General features: G+C 38.0%; 2 protein-coding genes across 3 annotated transcripts in view; one reads left to right on the top strand and one right to left on the bottom strand.

The window, feature by feature from the left end:
- The window catches only part of Sox102F (transcription factor Sox102F), a 419,194-nt gene that overhangs the window by 12,069 nt on the left and 386,453 nt on the right, over window positions 1–20,672 (top strand). The window lies entirely within an intron of this gene.
- Window positions 13,432–14,268, bottom strand: LOC149499568 (uncharacterized). Its single transcript, XM_089739796.1, has one exon. The coding sequence runs from the start codon at window positions 14,266–14,268 to the stop codon at window positions 13,432–13,434; it is 837 nt and encodes a 278-aa protein (XP_089595922.1).

Genomic DNA, 20,672 nt, shown 5'->3' with positions numbered 1-20,672 from the left:
AATGTAAATACTCATCTTTTAATGCGATTTGCGTCCGTAATTATTGTTTTAAATGCGTCAGTGGCCTATCAGGATTATATACGTTCCTCTAGTATTAGGTTATTAGGATTTTAGGTTGTTTTTGAGGCGAAAAGGATCTATGGTATTTATGGTACATAAATATGAGGGCTCTCATTTTTTTTTTATTTGGTAAAAATCTTTAAAACTTTTGAAAAACTTTATGCCAACATTTTGAAAATTACTAGTAAGTATTTTAATTTTATTTTTATTGCTTAGATGGTTGGACGAGATCACGGCCCACCTGATGTTAAGTGGTTACAGAAGGCCATAAACGTAAATTCCGCCACCCACCTTGAGACATGAATTCTAAGGTCTCACTTTTAACTACGGCTGCCCCGCCCTTAAAGCTGAAACGCATTACTGCTTCATGGCAAAAATATGCAGGGCGGTGGTACTTATCCGTGCGGACTCACAAGACGCTTTACCACCAGTAACAAGATTGATATTTGCTATCGTCGATTGACTCAGAAAACTTTGAATTCGTTTGACTACTGCTAATAAGGGCCTTTTATTTCATATTTACCACTGCCGCTAATAACGTAGCGATTTAATCCAAAAATCAAACCAATTAAACTAATAACTTGCGTTACTGTTTACATATCGAAGTAACAATTTGAAAAAAACCTAACACATTTAATTGTGGTCTTTTATTTCGATTGCGTCAGAGTGCCTCTTCTAAATCCAAAAGCCAATTACATCAAGACAATAAATACCTAACTGTTGTCCAATGCTGAGTTAGTTTACAATCGACCTGGCGCAGTGTACAAGGCACAGGAGAGAAGCGGGCGGCGAAGCGAATGTGTATTACGGCTTAGTTTTTTTACTTTTAATCGAACGCTTGTGGGAGCTATATAAATATGTGAGAAAATGATATAGAGCATTCCAGAATGATTAAACAATAAAATAATTACTTGTGTTTTTTTGTGCTATAATGAGAAAATAACATTTAGTGCCCATAATCTCTTTTTATTTATTGCCCTTGTAGACCTAATAATCTAACTTTTAAACTCTTTTAAAACTAATAATTATTAAAAATTAAACAGTAAACAGTATTAATAAACTATACAAAACTGAGCTCTTTCTTTTCACTGAATGACAGTCTTTACTTCATGCCACTGAATAACACTGAATGTATGAAGAAAAATTAAAAAAAAAACAAAACAGTTTTAAATAATAAAGGTTTTTATTTACGTGTAAATAATAAATAAATAAATGGTCTGATCAAGAAATGTCAAACAAACCAAGCTCATTGAAATACTCATCTTTTCTGATACATTTACATATTGGATAATATATTTAAATTTGTTCTAGACTTTGACTCTAGACTCTCCATTATAAGCGCTAATATTTAACGCGTACTTAGGTGCTATTGCAAGCGTCTTGGTAACAGGTAGACCAACCGAAATAGCGCGCCAAAATATTTAAATGTGGTAATCGCGAAAAAACGGTTTAACTGGTGTTCAATAATGCTGTTTCTAAATTTATAATCAAATTTATGTTCTAAAGTATTGCTAGGTGAATGACATTTGTGATATAAAAAATATATAATTAATTCAAGTATATTATAACCCGCTACCGCTTGTCACGTGGACAGTTAATGTACGCACAGCGCGGACGCTGCGTTCCACTTTTTAGAGGGTCTACCTGCAATCCCCTATAAGGCTACACGTCCACTGTACATTTCTTGCGAAACTCGCCTGGCTTGTACTCTGTTACATTGAAATAGTCTCGTGGATGAGGCACTTAATGAAGCAGAAATTGTTTTGTAACAATTTATTATTATGATACAACGTAGTCCGAGGAGACAAGTTTAGTTGTTACTAAACCAAAATACTGTACCATGGGTCCAATTCGCGGTCGCAATAATTATAAACGTGTTAAAGTTATTTGGGATTTGCTGTCTTAGTGTATCTGGTATGTGTATGTTTCCGTTACCCATAGCAAAGAAGATAATCTTAGATTTATCTTGCTAGCTGTAGAACATTGAAATCTATAATGAATTGGAGGCAAATCACACGTAGTCACTTGGACCAAAACTAAGATTTCCTATCGTACAAGAACCATAGTGATTGTCATACTAAAACACGCTTAAACATACAGATATTTAAGATTTAAATACGAAGCGAATATATAATTTCGCCACACGAATGTCTGCTCGATGTGGTACCCAAAACCATGACCCTCGGTCCAGAGTTAGGGGCAATTAGCTGCTGGGTAACTGCATCAGTTGATGTGTTTGTCTGTGTTCCTATTTTATCCGTTTGTAAGAAGCCCGAGCTAGTAAATAAGGATTTCGTAATAAATCTAAACAAAAGCAATAATAAAAAACGGATATAAATTATAATTATGTAGTTCTACTATCAATAAAATTTAAAAATAGTTAGCAAAATACATAGTTTTCGAAAGTTTTCATTTTTTTTTTTATTGCTTAGGTAGGTGGACGAGCTCACAGCCCACCTGGTGTTAAGTGGTTACTGGAGCCCATAGACATCTACAACGCAAATGCGCCACCCACCTTGAAACATAAGTTCTTAGATCTCAGTATAGTTACAACGGCTGCCCCACCCTTCAAACCGAAACGTATTACTGCTTCATGGCACAAATAGGCGGGGCGGTGGTACCTACCCGTGCGGACTCACAAGAGGTCCTACCACCAGTACAATTCATTGTTAGATTTTAATTTAAAATGTCGTTCGACAAAATTTAGAGGTTACATTAACGTAACGCATTCATTGGCTTTTAACGCGCTCATGAGCTCTAAATAAAATAACGAAACATTGGACGTTCTCGAATTTCAAGAGACAAAAAGCAGTATAATTTAAATAAACACAACCGAATCTCGTTGTAAAGCTCAATAAGTCCGCGCCTTATCCCGCATCCGAGCATATGGGTGCCAAGAACATACATGGAAGTTTAATTTCCGTGGCGTTGTGTTTCGTTGTGGCTATTTTCCGAACGAACTCCGACCCGACGAGTAAAAAAAAAAGCCTGGCCATTAAATAAAAGGCGTTCGCTTCTAAGCTCATAAAGTAAGTGGCCGGCTAACCGTTTATTATCACGCACATAAAACCAGCTAATAGCCGTATTACAATTACGATTTCTAAATTGTAAATATACAGGGGGCTTCGGTTCAGTTCTTTAAGCTTTCGGGTCCCGATGAAGATGAGTGTTTATGGTCGAGATGAGCGCAATGTTTATGGAGGCTAGAAAATAATTTGATTTTTTTTTTTTTTTTTTAAATGTATTGAGTATCATTTTTAAGCAATTAGTTTAATGAGTTATCTATGAAAAGCTTTGGATACAAAAGAAAATTTTCTTAATGCAGTTTCGACAAAATCCCAGCCTTCTTTTATATTTGAATATTTTGCCCTAAAATTGTCAATAAGTATTTAAATTTTTGGTGGTAGAGCGTATCACAAGCTTTACCGAGTAGATCCCTACGTCCTGCTAATTTTGCCGCGTTCCACTTTAGGGGTAGATAGCCGCTATTAAAAAAAAAAAAGACCGCAAGCTATTTGACATGAAGACATATGATCTCAATTTAATTTCAAAATCCTCTAAAAATAGAAATAGTTGTTGTATCCAAACATGACGCTTCAACGCATCCCTTATGACATCCCCCATATAGCCACAAATTTGGTGTTTTCATCTTGTAAAATTTCTTGATAGTTTTCTAGTCGACAAGAATGGTATTATCTACAGGGTCGTGGGAACAATAGCTCAATCTCGGTAATGCGTGCGCGCACCTGTCAGATCATCATATTAGAGGCCCGTACCAAGTGTTCTCGATCGCTTTTTAGATTAAAAAAAATTTTTTTTTTGGTTTAGTTCGTTATTGCTACTTATCATTCTCATGGGTTCAGGGACGAAACAACAGTGTAATTGTAGTATTCGGTTAAGGTTAGTGTATTTCATATTAAGAGATAGAAATATTGCGAGTTTTGCTGCATGGAAACTGTAACTAAAATAATTTCTATATTAGTTTCTACCGTAACACATCTAGTGCGATTGCAACAAAAAAGCAATTGCTCATCAAAAGTTGAAACTGCGTGTAACTATTTTCTGTTACTTTATTATTATTATTATTTTGCACTGGGTGTGGTAATGACGTCACTATCATCTTTGTATGAAGTTTTTACCGAAACGCACAGATCACAATAAAAAAGCTATTGTATTATAAAACGTATAGACAAGGCAAGTTAGGGTAAACACTTATCTCATAATATACACTTAGGCTCATAACACATACATATCTAGTTTAATTAAGCAAATTTACATAATTCGCACTTTCCTTGTTGGGCGATAATATTTTGATCGAGTTAAACAGTGTTTTTAGGAACCTCAAGTACCGTTCACCGTCCTCGCCGAACCCGTCGTTGGCGACGAAGGGCTCAACGAGTAAATTAACCCGTAGACACAGCCCACTGAGTTTCTCGTCGGATCTTCTCAGTGGGTTGCGTTTCCGATCCGATGTTAGATTCTGCGATGCACTGCCCTTGGTAGGGCCAGTGCTAGCAACACCTCCGGTTTGAGCCCCGAGAGCTCACCTACACATTATGTTGAAGCTGAAATAGCCTCTCAAGGCTATTAGCAAAAGTTGGGGGGAAAAAACAAAGATCGAGTTATATTCACGATCGAATTCCCAGAGTAGGTCACTCTGTCAGTCTATCATAGCACCGCTACACTCAACACTTTACTTATCATACGATAAGCTAAAACAATGGTAGTCATCGTACCGATCGTGATGAGAATTGAGTGCTTGTTTTAAATATATTATATCTTTTTTTTTTGTAACACCTTAAATTCTTATTAGTTCATACTTCGTTGCTTGAAAATGTTTTTAAATGTTAAACAGATTTTGCAAAACTTTATGGAATAACTTGATAGAGTTCTATGATTTAGTTGTTAGTAGCCAGCCCCATTAATTCCTAATTAACAGAATTTGATGATCTGTCGAAATCAGTGCCTTTGTTAACACTCTTTAGTATCTGGAGCCTGGACATAAGTGTTCATGTACCATGTTTGTAAAGAAATTTCCAGAAACCACAACACAGGAAAAAATACGAGTACAAAGCCGGCGAATGTAGATTTTTTGATCAAGGCATCTAAAATTTACCCAAATGTAATCTGTTGGGTTTCTTTAGTAAAAGTAGTACTTTTTTTATCCTCTACCTGTGCTGATTGAGAGGCTATATCAGCGTTACCCTAGCGTGTAGGTGAGCTCACGGGGCTCAAACCGGAGGCGTTGCTAACACGGGCCCTAGCAAAAGCAGTGTTTCGCAGAATCTACCACCGGATCGGAAACGCGATTTACGTAGAAGACCCGGTGAGAAACTCAATGGGCTGTGTCTATGGGTTAATTTACTCGCCGAACCCTTCGTTGCAAGCGACAGGCTCAGTGAGGACGGTGATCGGGTAAAAGTAAAATTAAACCTACATTTACAGTTTAATATCACCTTTTTTATTGTCATTTTTAAGGTCCGTCGTTGAATCATTCGTGACCACGAAAACTGAAGTGTTTCAAACATACAAAATAACGTTATATTAATGAAAAAATTATATAACACGAGATTAAATCGTAAAAGTAATTTAAAATATTTCTACGACTTGGGAAAATCGAAGAAAATACTAAACTACAAGTAGTTCAATTAATTTAATTTTCCATGTACGCGATGCCAATTGAAGATATTAAGAGACTCTTAATATACATATTTCTGCAGAAGACGTAGACATAGACAATTATTTACAGCAATATAATATGTTGGTAATATGAAAGTTTTTGTCACTTAAAAATAATTATTGTTGGTTTTTGTGAAAACATTTCGTCACGCACGCAGCTTTCGTTCCTTTTGCTAATTAAATCACCAATAAATAGTTAGATTAAATAAATTCGAGTGCCCTTATTCAGTTTTTAAACGCGATATATGTAAAATGATGTATATGCATAAATATGCTATTTTAAATAACGAATTTAGTACTGTCAATTTATTTTTAAAATTTCTAACCAAATTTCCTTTTCACGAACATTAGCAATGCATAAAAATTCTAAATCAAGTCTTAAAGCATTTCAACATAAGAGTCACTTTCAATTAAAATTTAGGTGAAGCGTGGGCGAATCCGTCACGTATTTTACTGCAGTGCACGTAATTAACATACTATTTTGTTAAGTTTTATAACCTATCAAAATGTTACAGGTCTCAAGATGAATTAATCAAAATAAGACAAACTGTGATAAGATATTTTGTGGACCTCTAATGTGTTTCATAGATAGCGCCGGTATCATCTCACATTGCGTACTCTATAAGTAAAAAATCCCATAGACACAGCTGACTGAGTTTCGCGCCGGATCTTCTCAGGTAGGGATTTAGATCCGGTGACAAACTCTGAGAAGCACTGCTCTCGCTAGGGCCAGGATTAGCAAATTCACTCCGCCTAAGCCCATGATATGGGATAGCTCCTTAATCAACCAGCGAATAAGTAAGAAAAAAAAAAGTAAAAAGTTAGTAATCTTTATTTACTTTTTGTTATGAACCGAAAAAATATACGTCAACAGGCGATCTCAGGCGTGATTTTATGCATACCAATAATATAGTAACATAAGACGGGTGGTAGGACGTCTTGTGAGTCCACACGGGTAGGCACCACCACCCTGCCTATTTCTGCCGTGAAGCAGTAATGCGTTTCGGTTTGAAGGGTGGGGCAGCCGTGGTACAGTAAAAGTGAGACCTTACAACTCATGTCTCAAGGGTGGGTGGCACCATTTACATTGTAACTGTCTATGGGCTCCGATAACCGCTTAAGATCAGGTGGGCCGTGAGCTCAACACACATCCAAGCAATAAAAAATAAAAAAGGAAGATTTATACACGGAAGCTTCTTACAGAAGTATTCATCTGGTGCTCAGTAGTTACCGCAAAGTGAATATACTCGATATGACATGAGGTCGAAGTGGATGAGGTCGAAACGCACGATTGTTTCTCAGAATAAATAAACCAAATAGTGGTGACGAGCCCGCGGGCACACAATACCACTGCTCCCCACATACATACCTCTTGTAACAAACGTCAGTAATCAACTTCGAGTGACGGATCACATGTCATTTGATTTTAATTGTATGATTAATTGAATCAAAATTTGCCATTGAATTTTCGATTCTAAGTCCGGAACTCTAACACACGTTTTACTGTACAACCATCGAGCCATTGTAATTAATTAAATTATTAATTGTATTCATAACACGAAACTCTTCGAGTGTTCATTTTTATTCAGTTCATTTCACTTTCTTTTTTGTTGCTGAAGAAAAGATCGTATAGGTAGATAGATAACATTGTCAATTTGATATATTTAACAATGACAGCGATTTTATATGCTTCAACGGATACAACTGGTAATTGTTATTTTTAAATATAACAATTATTGTCGTTCGATTTAAAAAATAATTCAAAGTGAGCTTTTTCTTTGCTACCAATGCTGATAGCCTTGAGAGGCTATTTCAGCTTCGCCCTAACGTGTAGGTTAGCTCACGGGGCTATAACCAGGAGTGTTGCTTACACTGGCAACACTCCCGGCAAGAGCGGTGCTTCGCAGAATTTACCACCGGATCAGAAACGCGACCGTTATACAGCTTGTAAATCAAACCGTTGTGCCAGACTTTGTCGAACGCCTTTGCGATATCGAAGAAGAAGGCTCCGATCGGGATTTATTTACGCCTATTTAGCCCTATCATGATATACTCCGTGAGGTGGTGCACTTGTATGCACGAGTGTTTGGCGCGGAACCCAAGCTGCTCGTCTATTCATATTTTGTCTGCGGTAATGAAATCAGCCAGAGGCATTTCCGAAGGAATCGTTCGTATATTTTGCCTATCGCTAAAGGAAAGAAACTAATCGGACGGTAACTAGATGTTTCGTTTTTCGGTTTGCCCGGCTTGTATATACCGATAACGTCCGCTTCTTTCCACACCGCGGGAAAGATGCAGTGCGTCATAGCGGCATTTAAAATTGTAGCCAACATTGCTATCAGTTGGACTGGTAAGAGTTTTAAGGCGCGGTTGCGGATGCCGTCGGAGCCGGGTGCCTTCTAAGGTTGGAGGTTGTGGATCGCTTCTCTAACTTCGTCAGTGGTAATGGGGGGTAACGCGTCCGAGGGCGGCAGGGAAGCTCTGCGCTCGACCTCCCTGTCGACTAACTCGGTGTGCTCGGGGTCCGCGTATTAAGTGCTGGTGGTGCACTGATCTTGCAGTGCATCGGCCAGCAGCTCTGCCTTGTCATCGTCATAAAGTGAGCTTAATTTTATGGAACTTATTTATACGTGTCGTAACGTGAATACCCACCCTTAATGCGAAATGAAGAGGACATTGCAATTCTATTGTAGTCTAATTGCCTCATTAATCAAATTACAACACATATCCTATTTATCTAAATTATTAGCGAGCGATATTTTTGTTCAAATTTATTAGTTAAATAACTATATTTAATAAAAATATTTATAATATAATAAATTCAAATTTTTGCTTCGTAATCCTGCTTCGATTTCAGATTTACGGATTTCCGAAAATATCAATAAAAACAATCTCATCACACATACACATATAAATGTTAATTTATGTAGCCGTGATTGTTTGTTGTTTGGTTTCACGACGAATTAATTAAAATCGATTGCTATAAATATTAAGTTATTATATATTATTTTAAACTAGCTCCGTTCGCTCGACTTTATTTGCATTTATAAAAATTGTTATCGTTATAGAATATTTAAATAAAATTAAAAATTAACGCTCAATAATACATTGCGCAGAATATTGATATTCACTGATATTTCCGTTTAATCTTTTATTCAATCGTACAGATCCAAAACGAGATGCTCTTCAGGTGAGGTCTGGATAGAGTTGGACGTGGTATATGCCTCTACTATTTAATACGAGTATGGTAGTCTTTGGTTTTGTTTTTTACTTCTCATCAGGCTGAAATCACTGGACCTCCGAGCCTAATCTACGTCTGAATCTAGCTAGACGACACTCGGTTGACACACCGGAGATAGATGAAGCTTTCTCGCGGTGCTTTTTTTTAAGTAGAGAGGATTACTTGTGGCCCAAAGTTCTCCCCAGCTTTACCAGGATAGGTGGGCGAGCAAAGGCTCCAAAGGAGACCAAACAACTCAAGAGCAGCTGCTTCGTGAATTAATCTACTAACAAATCGGATTCGCGACCCGCTAAGAAGATCCAGGGAGAAACTCATGAGGCATCACAATATACATCGTCATCTAGACCGAACCCTAGCTTCGTTGATATTTGACAAAAAAAAACATAATTTAATGTCATCAATCATGGCGTGTGAATAAATAAATAAATAAATATTTACTAACAATCACGCCACGTTAACTGGTCCCGTGATAAGTTCGTAAAGAACTTGTGTTACAAGCACCAGATAACGGATATAAATGTAAGATTTTTATTATACACATACATATATTTAAGATACATCCATAACCCTGGAAAAGACATTTATATTTATCATACAAATATCCTTCCTTGGCGGGATTCGAACCCGCGACCTCCTTGTGTAGTGACCATGCCACTTACCACTACACCAGACGGCCGTTGAATAGTATGTAGCTGCCACTATGAGACAAACTCATTGCAGTTTAGCAAAAAACTCATCTGGAGTATATAGTGGAGTATTTATATATGCCGCTCAAGAAACACAAAACATACATATTTAGGTTAAATAGTTTTTTGTCGATTTAAATTACACCACTTTAGTCAATGAAATTAATCACTAAAGGTCCAGGTTTAATATTTATTTACATACAACAAGTTGAACACGCACAAACAGGAAGCACAGCACAGACGAAGAATAATTAGTTCATAGAATTAATAGTAAGATAGAAAAGCAAGGTGGAAACTGAATTTAATAAACATACAGGAAACAAAGAGTTACGAAATAAGTAAGCTATCGATAGGCGACATGCGATCTGCGTGGTGTCGAGAGAATCGCTGTCGGTTGGGACGATGCGCCGGAGCGGGGTTGTCTCCCCGCACACTCCACTGCAAATACCGTTAGAATGTGCGTTTTCGTTGCACATTCTATTGGCGTTATTTTATCGTGTGATGTCGGTGTAATTATAATAAATATGTAAATATACTAATATTATGGTTGTAGTATAAATGTGTGCGTGTTATTATTAAATGTATTTATTATATGTATATATTATATAAATGACAATATACATAGTAAGTGTGCTAGTGTGTGTCTGTGTGTGTTTGTGTGTGTAGGTGGATAGGTAGATGCCACATCACTCCCCCGCGGAGACCGTTACTACGGGCGGTAAAAGTCAGGGAAGTGTACTCTGCGACCTGATCTGGTACGCCTCTCTATGCTAATTTCCTTTTCAGGTTGGTGTTTTGGTGGTTGTTCATCAAGTAAGTAGGCTGGTTTCACTCGGTCTATCGTTACTTTGATGGATTTCCCTTTTATGAGCAGTGTCAATGTTTTATCATCTCTGTGCAGCACGGTGTGAGGTCCTGTGTATGCAGGTTGTAATGACCTGCGCTTTGCATCATCTCTCAAATAAACGTGGCTGCATGTCTTGAGATCTTTAAATATAAAGGTTGGTTTATGTCCGTGTCGTAATGCTGGTTGTGGTTTTAATTGCTGGGCGAATAAACGTAACCGAGCAATAAAGTCAGACACATCATTGGTTGGTGTCACACTAGGACTGTCAAAAAATTGTCCCGGTAGTCTCAACGTTTCGCCATAGACCAATTCTGCTGAGGAAGATTTCAGGTCTTCCTTGTAAGCGCACCGTATGCCAAGTAAAACTAACGGTAGTATCTCCGTCCAGTTCTCTTTGGCGTGGCATACAATAGCGGCTTTTAGATGGCGGTGAAATCTCTCCACTAATCCATTGCAGGAAGGATGGTACGCAGTAGTCCTTTTATGAAGAAAACCTGTCAGCTCCGAGAGATGTTTGAACAGTGATGATTCAAATTGAGTTCCTCGGTCTGTGACTATTTCTGTAGGACAGCCAAATCTTGACACCCAGCACGTTAGTAGAGCCTTGGCTACTGTTTCAGCTGTTATGTCGGTTATTGGTGCTACTTCAGGCCATCTTGTAAAGCGATCTACGACGGTCAGACAGTAGCGGTAACCTTGTGATATCGGTAGAGGACCAATCAGATCAATATGGATTTGTTGGAATCTGGCTTGAGGTAGCTGGTAAGTGCCTAGAGGTGCTGATACATGGCGTGTTACTTTGGCACGTTGACATGCATAGCACGATCGAGTCCAGTCTCTACAATCCTTGTTTATACCGGGCCATACGAAGCGCTGTGAGATTAGCTTGATTGTAGCATTGGCCCCGGGGTGACTGAGGCCATGGATATTATCAAAAACTTGACGTCTAAACTGTCTTGTTATGAACGGTCTAGTGTGTTCAGTGCTGATATCACAGTATACGCTGGTTGTTGTTGCAGGAATTTGGATTTTTGTAAGACGCAGCGACGATCCCTCTTTTAACAGATCTTGGAGCTCTGCATCAACGGCTTGATCTTTAGCTAGCTGTGCATAGTCCAGTGGTGCTATTACTTCTTCTATTCTAGATAGCGTGTCAGCAACTACGTTGTCCTTTCCCGAAATGTGACGGATATCAGTGGTGAACTGAGATATGAATTCCAGGTGACGATGTTGTCTGGGTGAGCCTTTTTCTTTACGTGCGTGGAATGCGAACGTTATAGGTTTGTGGTCCGTGTAAATTGTGAAATTTCGAGCTTCCAGCATGTGACGGAAATACCGGACTGATTCATATATCGCAAGCAACTCGCGATCGTAAGGTGAGTATTTGCACTGACTGGGACTTAGCTTGCGGGAAAAGAATGCCAATGGTTGCCATCCTCGATTCTTGTATTGTTGGAGTACAGCGCCGATGGCGTTCTCAGACGCATCTGTGACCAATGCCAGTGGTGCTTCGCAGTCTGGATGTGCCAATAATGTGGCACGGCACAGACTATCTTTACAGTCTCGAAATGCTTTTAGTTCCTGTTCGTTAAAGTTGACAGGATGTGAGCCCTTCACTGAGCCTGTAAGGAGGTTGTTCAATGCAGTTTGAGTTTGTGCAGCTGATGGTATAAATCTTCTGTAAAAATTAAGCATCCCTAGGAACCTTCTAAGCTGTTTTATGGTTTTCGGCTCAGGAAAGTTTTGGATGGCTTCTACTTTGGCTTCGAGAGGTGTTGTTCCTTCAGCCGAGATCGTGTATCCCAGAAACTGCACCTTTTCAACTCCGAAAACACACTTGGAACTATTTATGACCATGCCATAATTTTGAAGACGCTTGAATATTTCGCGTAGATGCGATTGGTGCTCATGCTCGTTATGCGAAAAAATTAAAAAATCGTCTAAGAAAGTGTAGCAAAAGTCAAGTCCTCTAGTTATTTCATCGACGAATCTTTGGAACGTTTGGCCAGCATTACGCAGACCAAACGTCATGAAGGGGAACTCGTACAGGCCAAAAGGTGTGGTAATAGCTGTCTTTGGTACGTCCTCTGGAACAACAGGAATTTGCTGGTAAGCCTTTTCTAGGTCTATTTTGGAGAATATGGTACAACCATTGATGCAGTGGGCGAAGTCTTGGATGTGGCGTATCGGATAGCAATCAGGTATTGTACGCGCGTTTAGCATGCGGTAATCGCCACATGGTCTCCATCCCTTGTCCTTTTTTGGAGCAAGGTGTAACGGTGATGCCCATGGACTCTCTGACGGCCTAGCGATGCCATTTCGTATCATTGACTCGAACTCTTGTTTAGCGATTTTTAGCTTGTCAGGAGCCAGACGTCGAGGGTTGCAGGAAACTGGTGGTCCAGGTGTTGTCCGTATATGGTGCACGGTGTTATGATTAACTGTACGCGGAGCTCCAGAAGGTCGAGTTATATCTGGATATTCCTTTAAGATTTCGTGATAGTTCGTCTTCACCAATATCGTGCGAATCGAAGAAATGACGTCAGACCGGGCTGGTGTTGCAGATGTTTGTAATGTGGTTGTATTGTCCACAAGACGTTTGTGTCGGCAGTTAACAGATAAGTTGTAGAAACTTAGAAAGTCAACGCCTATTATGGCTTTGGAAACATCGGCTACTACAAATTTCCATGTATAGTTGCGGCGAAGTCCAAGGTCCAATTCCAAATGTTTATATCCGTAAGTATTGATTAGTGTCCCGTTTGCAGCGTAGAGTTGATAATTGGTTCTTTGTCTTCGTTCTTTAATTGCAGTCCGTGGAAAAACACAGAGGTCGCTTCCTGTATCTACGAGAAACTGTGTTTTGGTTTTTCGGTCCGTGATGAACAGGCGACCAGAACCAGGGCAATCGTGAGTCGCCATTACCGACTGCCCGGGGCGTTTCCCGAATAGAAATCGCAGGGTTTCACGCATTTCTTCGCTTTTGTGCCGAATTTTGCATGGTACCAACAGTTGGGATATTTCTTGTGAGAAGAATGTGATCTGCTAGTGCTACGGCTTCTTTTTTCTCTTCTATATGTGGGCCTTGATCGTATTGTGTCTCGAGTTGATAAAGCGTGGACTTGCTTGGTGAGTTGTGCTATCATTTTGGCCATTTGGTCGATAGTATTCTGTGTGGTAGCAGAAGTACTAGCGACTACAGGTGTTGCTGGTACTATATCATTCACCCTGTCTGCCACCTCGGCGAGTGTCTGAAGCGGAGTTAAAGGCTGAGCAGCCAGGACTGCCTGTATGCTGCTGGGCAAACGGCTGGTCCATATCGTCTTCAAAAAATCCTCTGGAATGTTCGGTCCTGCCAGGTGTTGCAGATGACGTAAAAACTGGGAAGGCTTACGATCACCGAGCTCTTCGTGCATGAGAAGCTGTTGCACTTCCTTTTCACGTGATGCGGATAGTCGCTTAGTTAATTCCGTTTTTAATTTCTCGTATTTGTTTGTTTCAGGTGGAGCGATAATTATGTCTTTTACCTCGGCAGCATAGATGTGGTCAAGTTGGGCGGTGACGTAATAAAATTTTGTTGCGTCACTTGTGATGTTCGCCAACGCGAACTGTCCTTCCACTTGTGCAAACCACAATGCCGGTTCCTGCGGCCAAAACGGTGGGATCCGTACTCCGACACGACATGATTCACCAGATGAGTCAATGGAAACGTGCGCTTGGTTTTTCGAATCACCGGCGATATTTTTTGTTGTATTCATTTTATTTTATGTTTAAAATGTTCTTGAACCGGGGTCACCACTTTAGGTTAAATAGTTTTTTGTCGATTTAAATTACACCACTTTAGTCAATGAAATTAATCACTAAAGGTCCAGGTTTAATATTTATTTACATACAACAAGTTGAACACGCACAAACAGGAAGCACAGCACAGACGAAGAATAATTAGTTCATAGAATTAATAGTAAGATAGAAAAGCAAGGTGGAAACTGAATTTAATAAACATACAGGAAACAAAGAGTTACGAAATAAGTAAGCTATCGATAGGCGACATGCGATCTGCGTGGTGTCGAGAGAATCGCTGTCGGTTGGGACGATGCGCCGGAGCGGGGTTGTCTCCCCGCACACTCCACTGCAAATACCGTTAGAATGTGCGTTTTCGTTGCACATTCTATTGGCGTTATTTTATCGTGTGATGTCGGTGTAATTATAATAAATATGTAAATATACTAATATTATGGTTGTAGTATAAATGTGTGCGTGTTATTATTAAATGTATTTATTATATGTATATATTATATAAATGACAATATACATAGTAAGTGTGCTAGTGTGTGTCTGTGTGTGTTTGTGTGTGTAGGTGGATAGGTAGATGCCACACATACATGCATACTATTAAATTATGGTTTCTTATAAAATCTTTTTTTATTTCATTTTCAGTATTATTTTTCTTTGTTTTCTTCTTGGATAAAATTACCGTTTAAAAATATTATCGTTTTTAAAGTACTCTGAGTTTCTTAACTTATGTGTTCAGTGTGTTTGAGGAATATTATGTTGTACTATAATTACAATTGTATACATCTATATATATAAAAATGAATTGCTGTTTGTTAGTCTCGTTAAAACTCGAGAACGGCTGGACCGATTTGGCTAATTTTGATCTTGAATTATTTGTGGAAGTCCAGAAAAGGTTTAAAAGGTAGATAAATAGGAAAATGCTAGGAATTAAATAAAAATAACAATTTTGTTTTTCCTTTGATGTTTCCCCCATCTGACGGATTTCTTTTGTTTGTTTTAAGTTTATTTTATACAAATGCTTAGGTTTTTTTATTTATCGACTAAGACACTACGAACCCGGCAGGTTAGCTAGTTTGATAATAATTTTCTATATAACTTTTACTTGTGAATGTTCAAATAAGTTACTTAAATACTTACATTTGTTTTCAAATCTGCAATATACAGACACATTTCCGTTTGCTTCAAATTGGCTATATAGAGAAATCATGTTTCATATAATAATATGTTTATAAATTCATCCAAAATTGCTTTGTTATTTGCTCTTTTGTAATTTAATAAGAATTTATGTTCGGCACAGACGCTAATCGACGCTTATATTTCATATTTACATGAAAATTTTCGGGTTAACGAAACTTTTATAAATTCACATCTAGAAATAACACGCAAAATGTCAAAATTTTGAACATTATTAATATTTAATACGAACAAAATGATAATTTCAAAAAAATAAAAAAAAACAAGGATGAAATTTTCTACTCTCTCGACTAGTTTTTTTAAGATCAGTGATTAAAGATTTGACTGTTCTCGAATTTTTTCTCGTTAATGACAATATGAAAAATTAAAATAAAATATCAATTTAGTCCACACCATTTAAAAATTTAATCAGTGAGAATAACTGTTCTAAATTTTAAATTAAATTAAATTTTTCCTGATTCACGTGCTATTTTCAATATTCTTCTAATTATAATTTTGCTCTGTGGTTCAGAGATTGATTTTTGAATTATGCGTCTTAAATATATATTTTTTTTTTACAGAAGAAGCGTTTAGGCCTAAAATCTGGACAGTGTTGCTTTTTATCTCACATAGTACCACCGTCCACTGCGAAATCTCGCATCGAAGTTGCATTGTAGCAATGATTGGTCTTCGACTCCGTAATGTTCGCAACACACGTCCTAAAACAACCCGGCCGACACAATACAAAGACTTGAAACTATTCCAAAAATCTATTGTTACATAGTGGTTTTATTTCCATACTTAATCCCTAGTAGCGTTGAGGAGCTATACCAGCTACGCACGGTTCGGTGGGTGATCTCACGGGCCTCAACTTCGGAGGACTTGTTAACGGTAGCTTTAGCGAGAGTAGTTCTCCGCTGAATCTTACTGATGATAGGACCTCTTGTGAGTCCGCACGTGTAGGCACCACCAACCTGCCTATTTCTGCCGTGAAGCAGTAATGCGTTTCGGTTTGAAGGGTGGGGCAGCCGTTGTAATTATAATGAGACCTTAGAACTCATATCTCAAGGTGGTTGGCGGCATTTACGTTGTAGATGTCCATGGGTTCCGGTAACCACTTAACACCGGGTGGACTGTGAGCTCGTCCACGCACATAAGGAAAAAATTTTTTTTTTTATAAAAAATCGATAAAAGGAAAAATACGACACCACAAAAGAAGAAGAAAAAAACTACAGTATATATTTTAGCTTGCGAGAGAATGAGATAGAAGACTTGATGGCTTCACTTCTAACTTTTGTGAACTTCAAAACGTCTTTTTTATTGTACGTTTTTATAGCTCGGTCTTAAAATAACAATTGTAATTGGCAGCATTTACGCTGTAGATGTCTATGGGCTCCGGTAACCACTTAACACCAGGTGGGCCGTGAACTCGTCCACGCATTTTTTTTTATTGCCCTATTAGGCAGACGAGCATACGGCCCACCTGATGGTGAGTGGTTACCGTCGCTCATGGACTTCAGCAATGCCAGGGGCAGAGCCGAGCCGCTGCCTACCATTTAAGCAATTAAAAAATATCTACGATCGCAATTGCGTGCGCGTTCATACGGCGACTCGCGAAAACGTCACAATTGTACTAGTCAAACATTAGAAATCAACTAGTCGTAAACTTAAGTGGCGTTGTGAAATAGATTTAGTTTTTTTTTTTTCGAAAACAAACGTCATCGCGTGGGCGTAAAGGGACGCCGCCTCAGCTTGTTGTTTGTCAAACAAGTGCACCGGACCGGTCCGACCGGGGCGATCTGAATGTGACAAATCCCGTAACATTAAAGTGAAAATTATTGGAATGGCTTATCGATATACGAAATTTTTTGAATTTTCAAATATTTTCTCTTTTTCTATGTTGGAATTCGTGTTAGCGGTATTCTAGTCAGCTGTTTTAATTTAATTTAGCGTTTCGGTTTGAAGGGTGGGACAGCCGTTGTAACTTTACTTGAGACTTTGTAGATGTCCATGGGCTCCAGTAACCACTTAACACCAGGTGGGCTGTGAGCTCGTCCACCCATCTAAGCAATAAAAAATAAATAAATAAAATTATCTATGCATTAGTGAATTTTCTTTTTGATTCGATTTGTGTCGCGTTATTAAATAAAAATAATAATAATACAACTCATGGCTTTTCACACAGATTTAGATTATTCTTCTTCTCAATCGTACACTCTTCGCAGAGTGGTCGTGGTTATGTATGTCTTATTTAGACATTTCCATAACTCTCGAAATAGTAGCAGTGATTTCCCGTTGCCTTCTGCTCTAGCACTTTTAGAGATTATTCGGACCTCGAGGCTGCTGTAGCCTCTACTTTAGGTAGGTGTGTAGGTATACCGCTACTCCCTCGGTCACCAGAGCCTCATTGGTCATCTAGCAGGAAATACCACGGAAATCGACTGTCTTCCGCCGCCATCCAGTGCATGCAGGTGAGGTTGGCATTTGGGACGATAGAGATATTGATTACCTTCCCCTTACCTCCCTTAGCTTAGATTATTACAGGTACATAAATAAAGGAAAAAAAACAATGAAAAGGCAAGAGGAGGTGACTCGGCTAATGCTGTTCAAAGTGGATACATCAAGCAGCGCTGATTTTAGTCACTCCCATTCTCTTTGGTTTATTTAGTCAACCCTATTCCCTTTGGTGTATTGCCCACAATCCCGATTTAAGGTACGTGTGTACAGACTTAAAACGTGGTATAATCTACAATAAAAAAAATATCAAATGAAAAGATGAACCCGAATACAAAACATACATAGTAACAACAACCTGTGGGCATCTTATCAGTTTTATATAAAGTTTCGACATAGATATTTCGTTTACACGTCTTTTTTTATTGTATTTTAATTGGAATAGAAACAATTTATTGTAACATACAGAAAAAAAGAAGATAAGTAGGTTCTTTTAAAGGCATTTTCGAAAGTACTTAATACTAACACGAAGCACATCAATCTCTTTTTAAAACCCGTTGTTTATTATTCGAAATTCAAATTACTTCACAACAAACACTAAGTACGTATTCAAATTACGAATTAATAAACTAATAAAGAGTAAAACGATGTACGCCGGAAGCGAGACGAACGAATACAATCTCTAAACGACCGGAAGTCGGTAATATTATATTGATTGCAAACGCATCGGTTCGTTGGAAACATGATTGTGAACTAGAAAATAGGCAACTGTCTTGTTTTCAATGACTTTCCGCTGATCGGTTTATATAAGCATTATACACTTAATGTTTTTTTGTGATTCGCTTACGGCCATTGGTTAGAGATCTTTTAGCTCTAATAATCCTCTGTTTTTACACTTGTACTTTTACTTTTGTAGGGGAATTTGCCAACATTTTCAAAGAACTCGAGTAGCAAGTTCAGCTTTTGAATTCCGTTTATTAATGGAAATTATTATTATTATATTAATAGAAACCCAAAGGGAAAGTAAATTAAAATAAAATTCGCATCCAAGCTTATTTTGTTTGCCTTAAAATGACAAGATACTCGCTATTTCTAGAAGCATATGCCTTAGTACTTTACGAATTATATAACTATTACTCCCCTTACTCCGAAATCAAAACAAAACTGAACTCTCTTTTGAATGGTTCTGTATGTTTTGTGTTTGTATTACCCACAATATATTGTTCTTCTTCATCTTCTTGACCTTATCCCACTGTGTGGGGTCGGCGCAGCGTACCCTCTTTTTCATTTAGGCTGATGACGTCATCTCTCCACTGACACACTTCTCTCGCATAGCCTCAATCACAAAGTCCATCCAAGTATTTAAGGTCTTCCCCTTATTCCTATTATTTTTTTATATAAAGATCTGTCTGTTAAGTTATTAACCAGCAGCAATGCCCTATACACACGACGTCAATAAACACAACAATCCTATTTGAATAGCAGCTTTGAGCTCACGCTTGAAATAAGCAGCATGGCGATACTACCCACGCGATACCCATGTGATAATAGATACTAACAACAGTGGACTATCAATTGACGCCCAATTTTGACAAACAGCGTGTATTCACATCCAAATTTGACAATATTAAGCATATAATTAAACTAACTAGTGGCCCCGCATTAGTCGAAATTCGACTATAATTAATTGGAATTGTAAGTTTGTACACTATTATGATTGTATTTTATACTCCTATAATCACAAATTTCGCCAAGACTACACTATAGAAAAATATTAATAAAGACAAACAATATTTAACCTATTCTCAATTTGACCGCAGACGTCAAGAACAAAAGTTTGACAATAAATAGTCGGCATGCGTGTGTGCGTCAAATACGTGATATGTAGTGTGTGTAATGTTTTCTTTATTGATTTAATGTATATTTTAGCATTATTTCAAAAAAATATTAGCATTGTGCATTTCTTCTCTATATTCTCTATAAGTGTGGAAAATTTCATACTCCTCCGTCCGCGCAATTTTCGTAAAAAGGGATACAAAGTTTTTGCTTCACGTATTAATATATAGATAAAGTTTGAAATTTCACACACGGAACACTCGCGTAATATACGCAATTAAATCGTAAAATTGCTTCTAACATATTGTTATTACGTTTCATTCTTATCGAAAAGCAGATAGCGTGCTTATTATTTATTGTAAAATAATCATGGTAATATCATGTTAAGATACATATAAAAAGCTAATAAATTTAATATGTTATTGCTATATCTATCGCTTGTCGGATTTGAAGGAGTGTCAATATTAGAATTAGTTGATTGACCGTTTGGAACACGTATTTCACTTTAAATAAATTTTTGAAATATCAAACGCTAAATCTGTTGCAAACTTGATTTTTAATAAGACTGTTTCTTTTTTGACAACGACTTTAGGACGTATCGCCAACTACACGGGTAAGTATCACCAGATCAGACCACCACATTTGAGTCCGGTTGTCTCATGGCGGGTGGCGGCATTTACACCTACGTTATAATAGCAACATATGTTCTATTTGCATAATCGCAATTAATTACACCCCGATTTGACTAACGTGGCAACCATCGACGCTTCAGATACATCATCATGGATCGTTCGGATTCTCTCTCAGTGCTGCACTGTTAATACCTGTGCTAGCCTAAACAAATGCACACAGATCACCGGGATCATCAGTGTTCGATGTAACACTTAACCCATAGCATCAATCA

This window comes from Bombyx mandarina, chromosome A1 (genome assembly GCF_030267445.1).
Source record: "Bombyx mandarina strain Sakado chromosome A1, ASM3026744v2".
In the NCBI taxonomy this organism is placed as follows: Eukaryota; Metazoa; Arthropoda; class Insecta; order Lepidoptera; family Bombycidae; genus Bombyx; species Bombyx mandarina.
The sequence above is the reverse complement of the archived record's forward strand: the minus strand, read 5'-3'. Positions and strand labels throughout refer to the sequence as shown.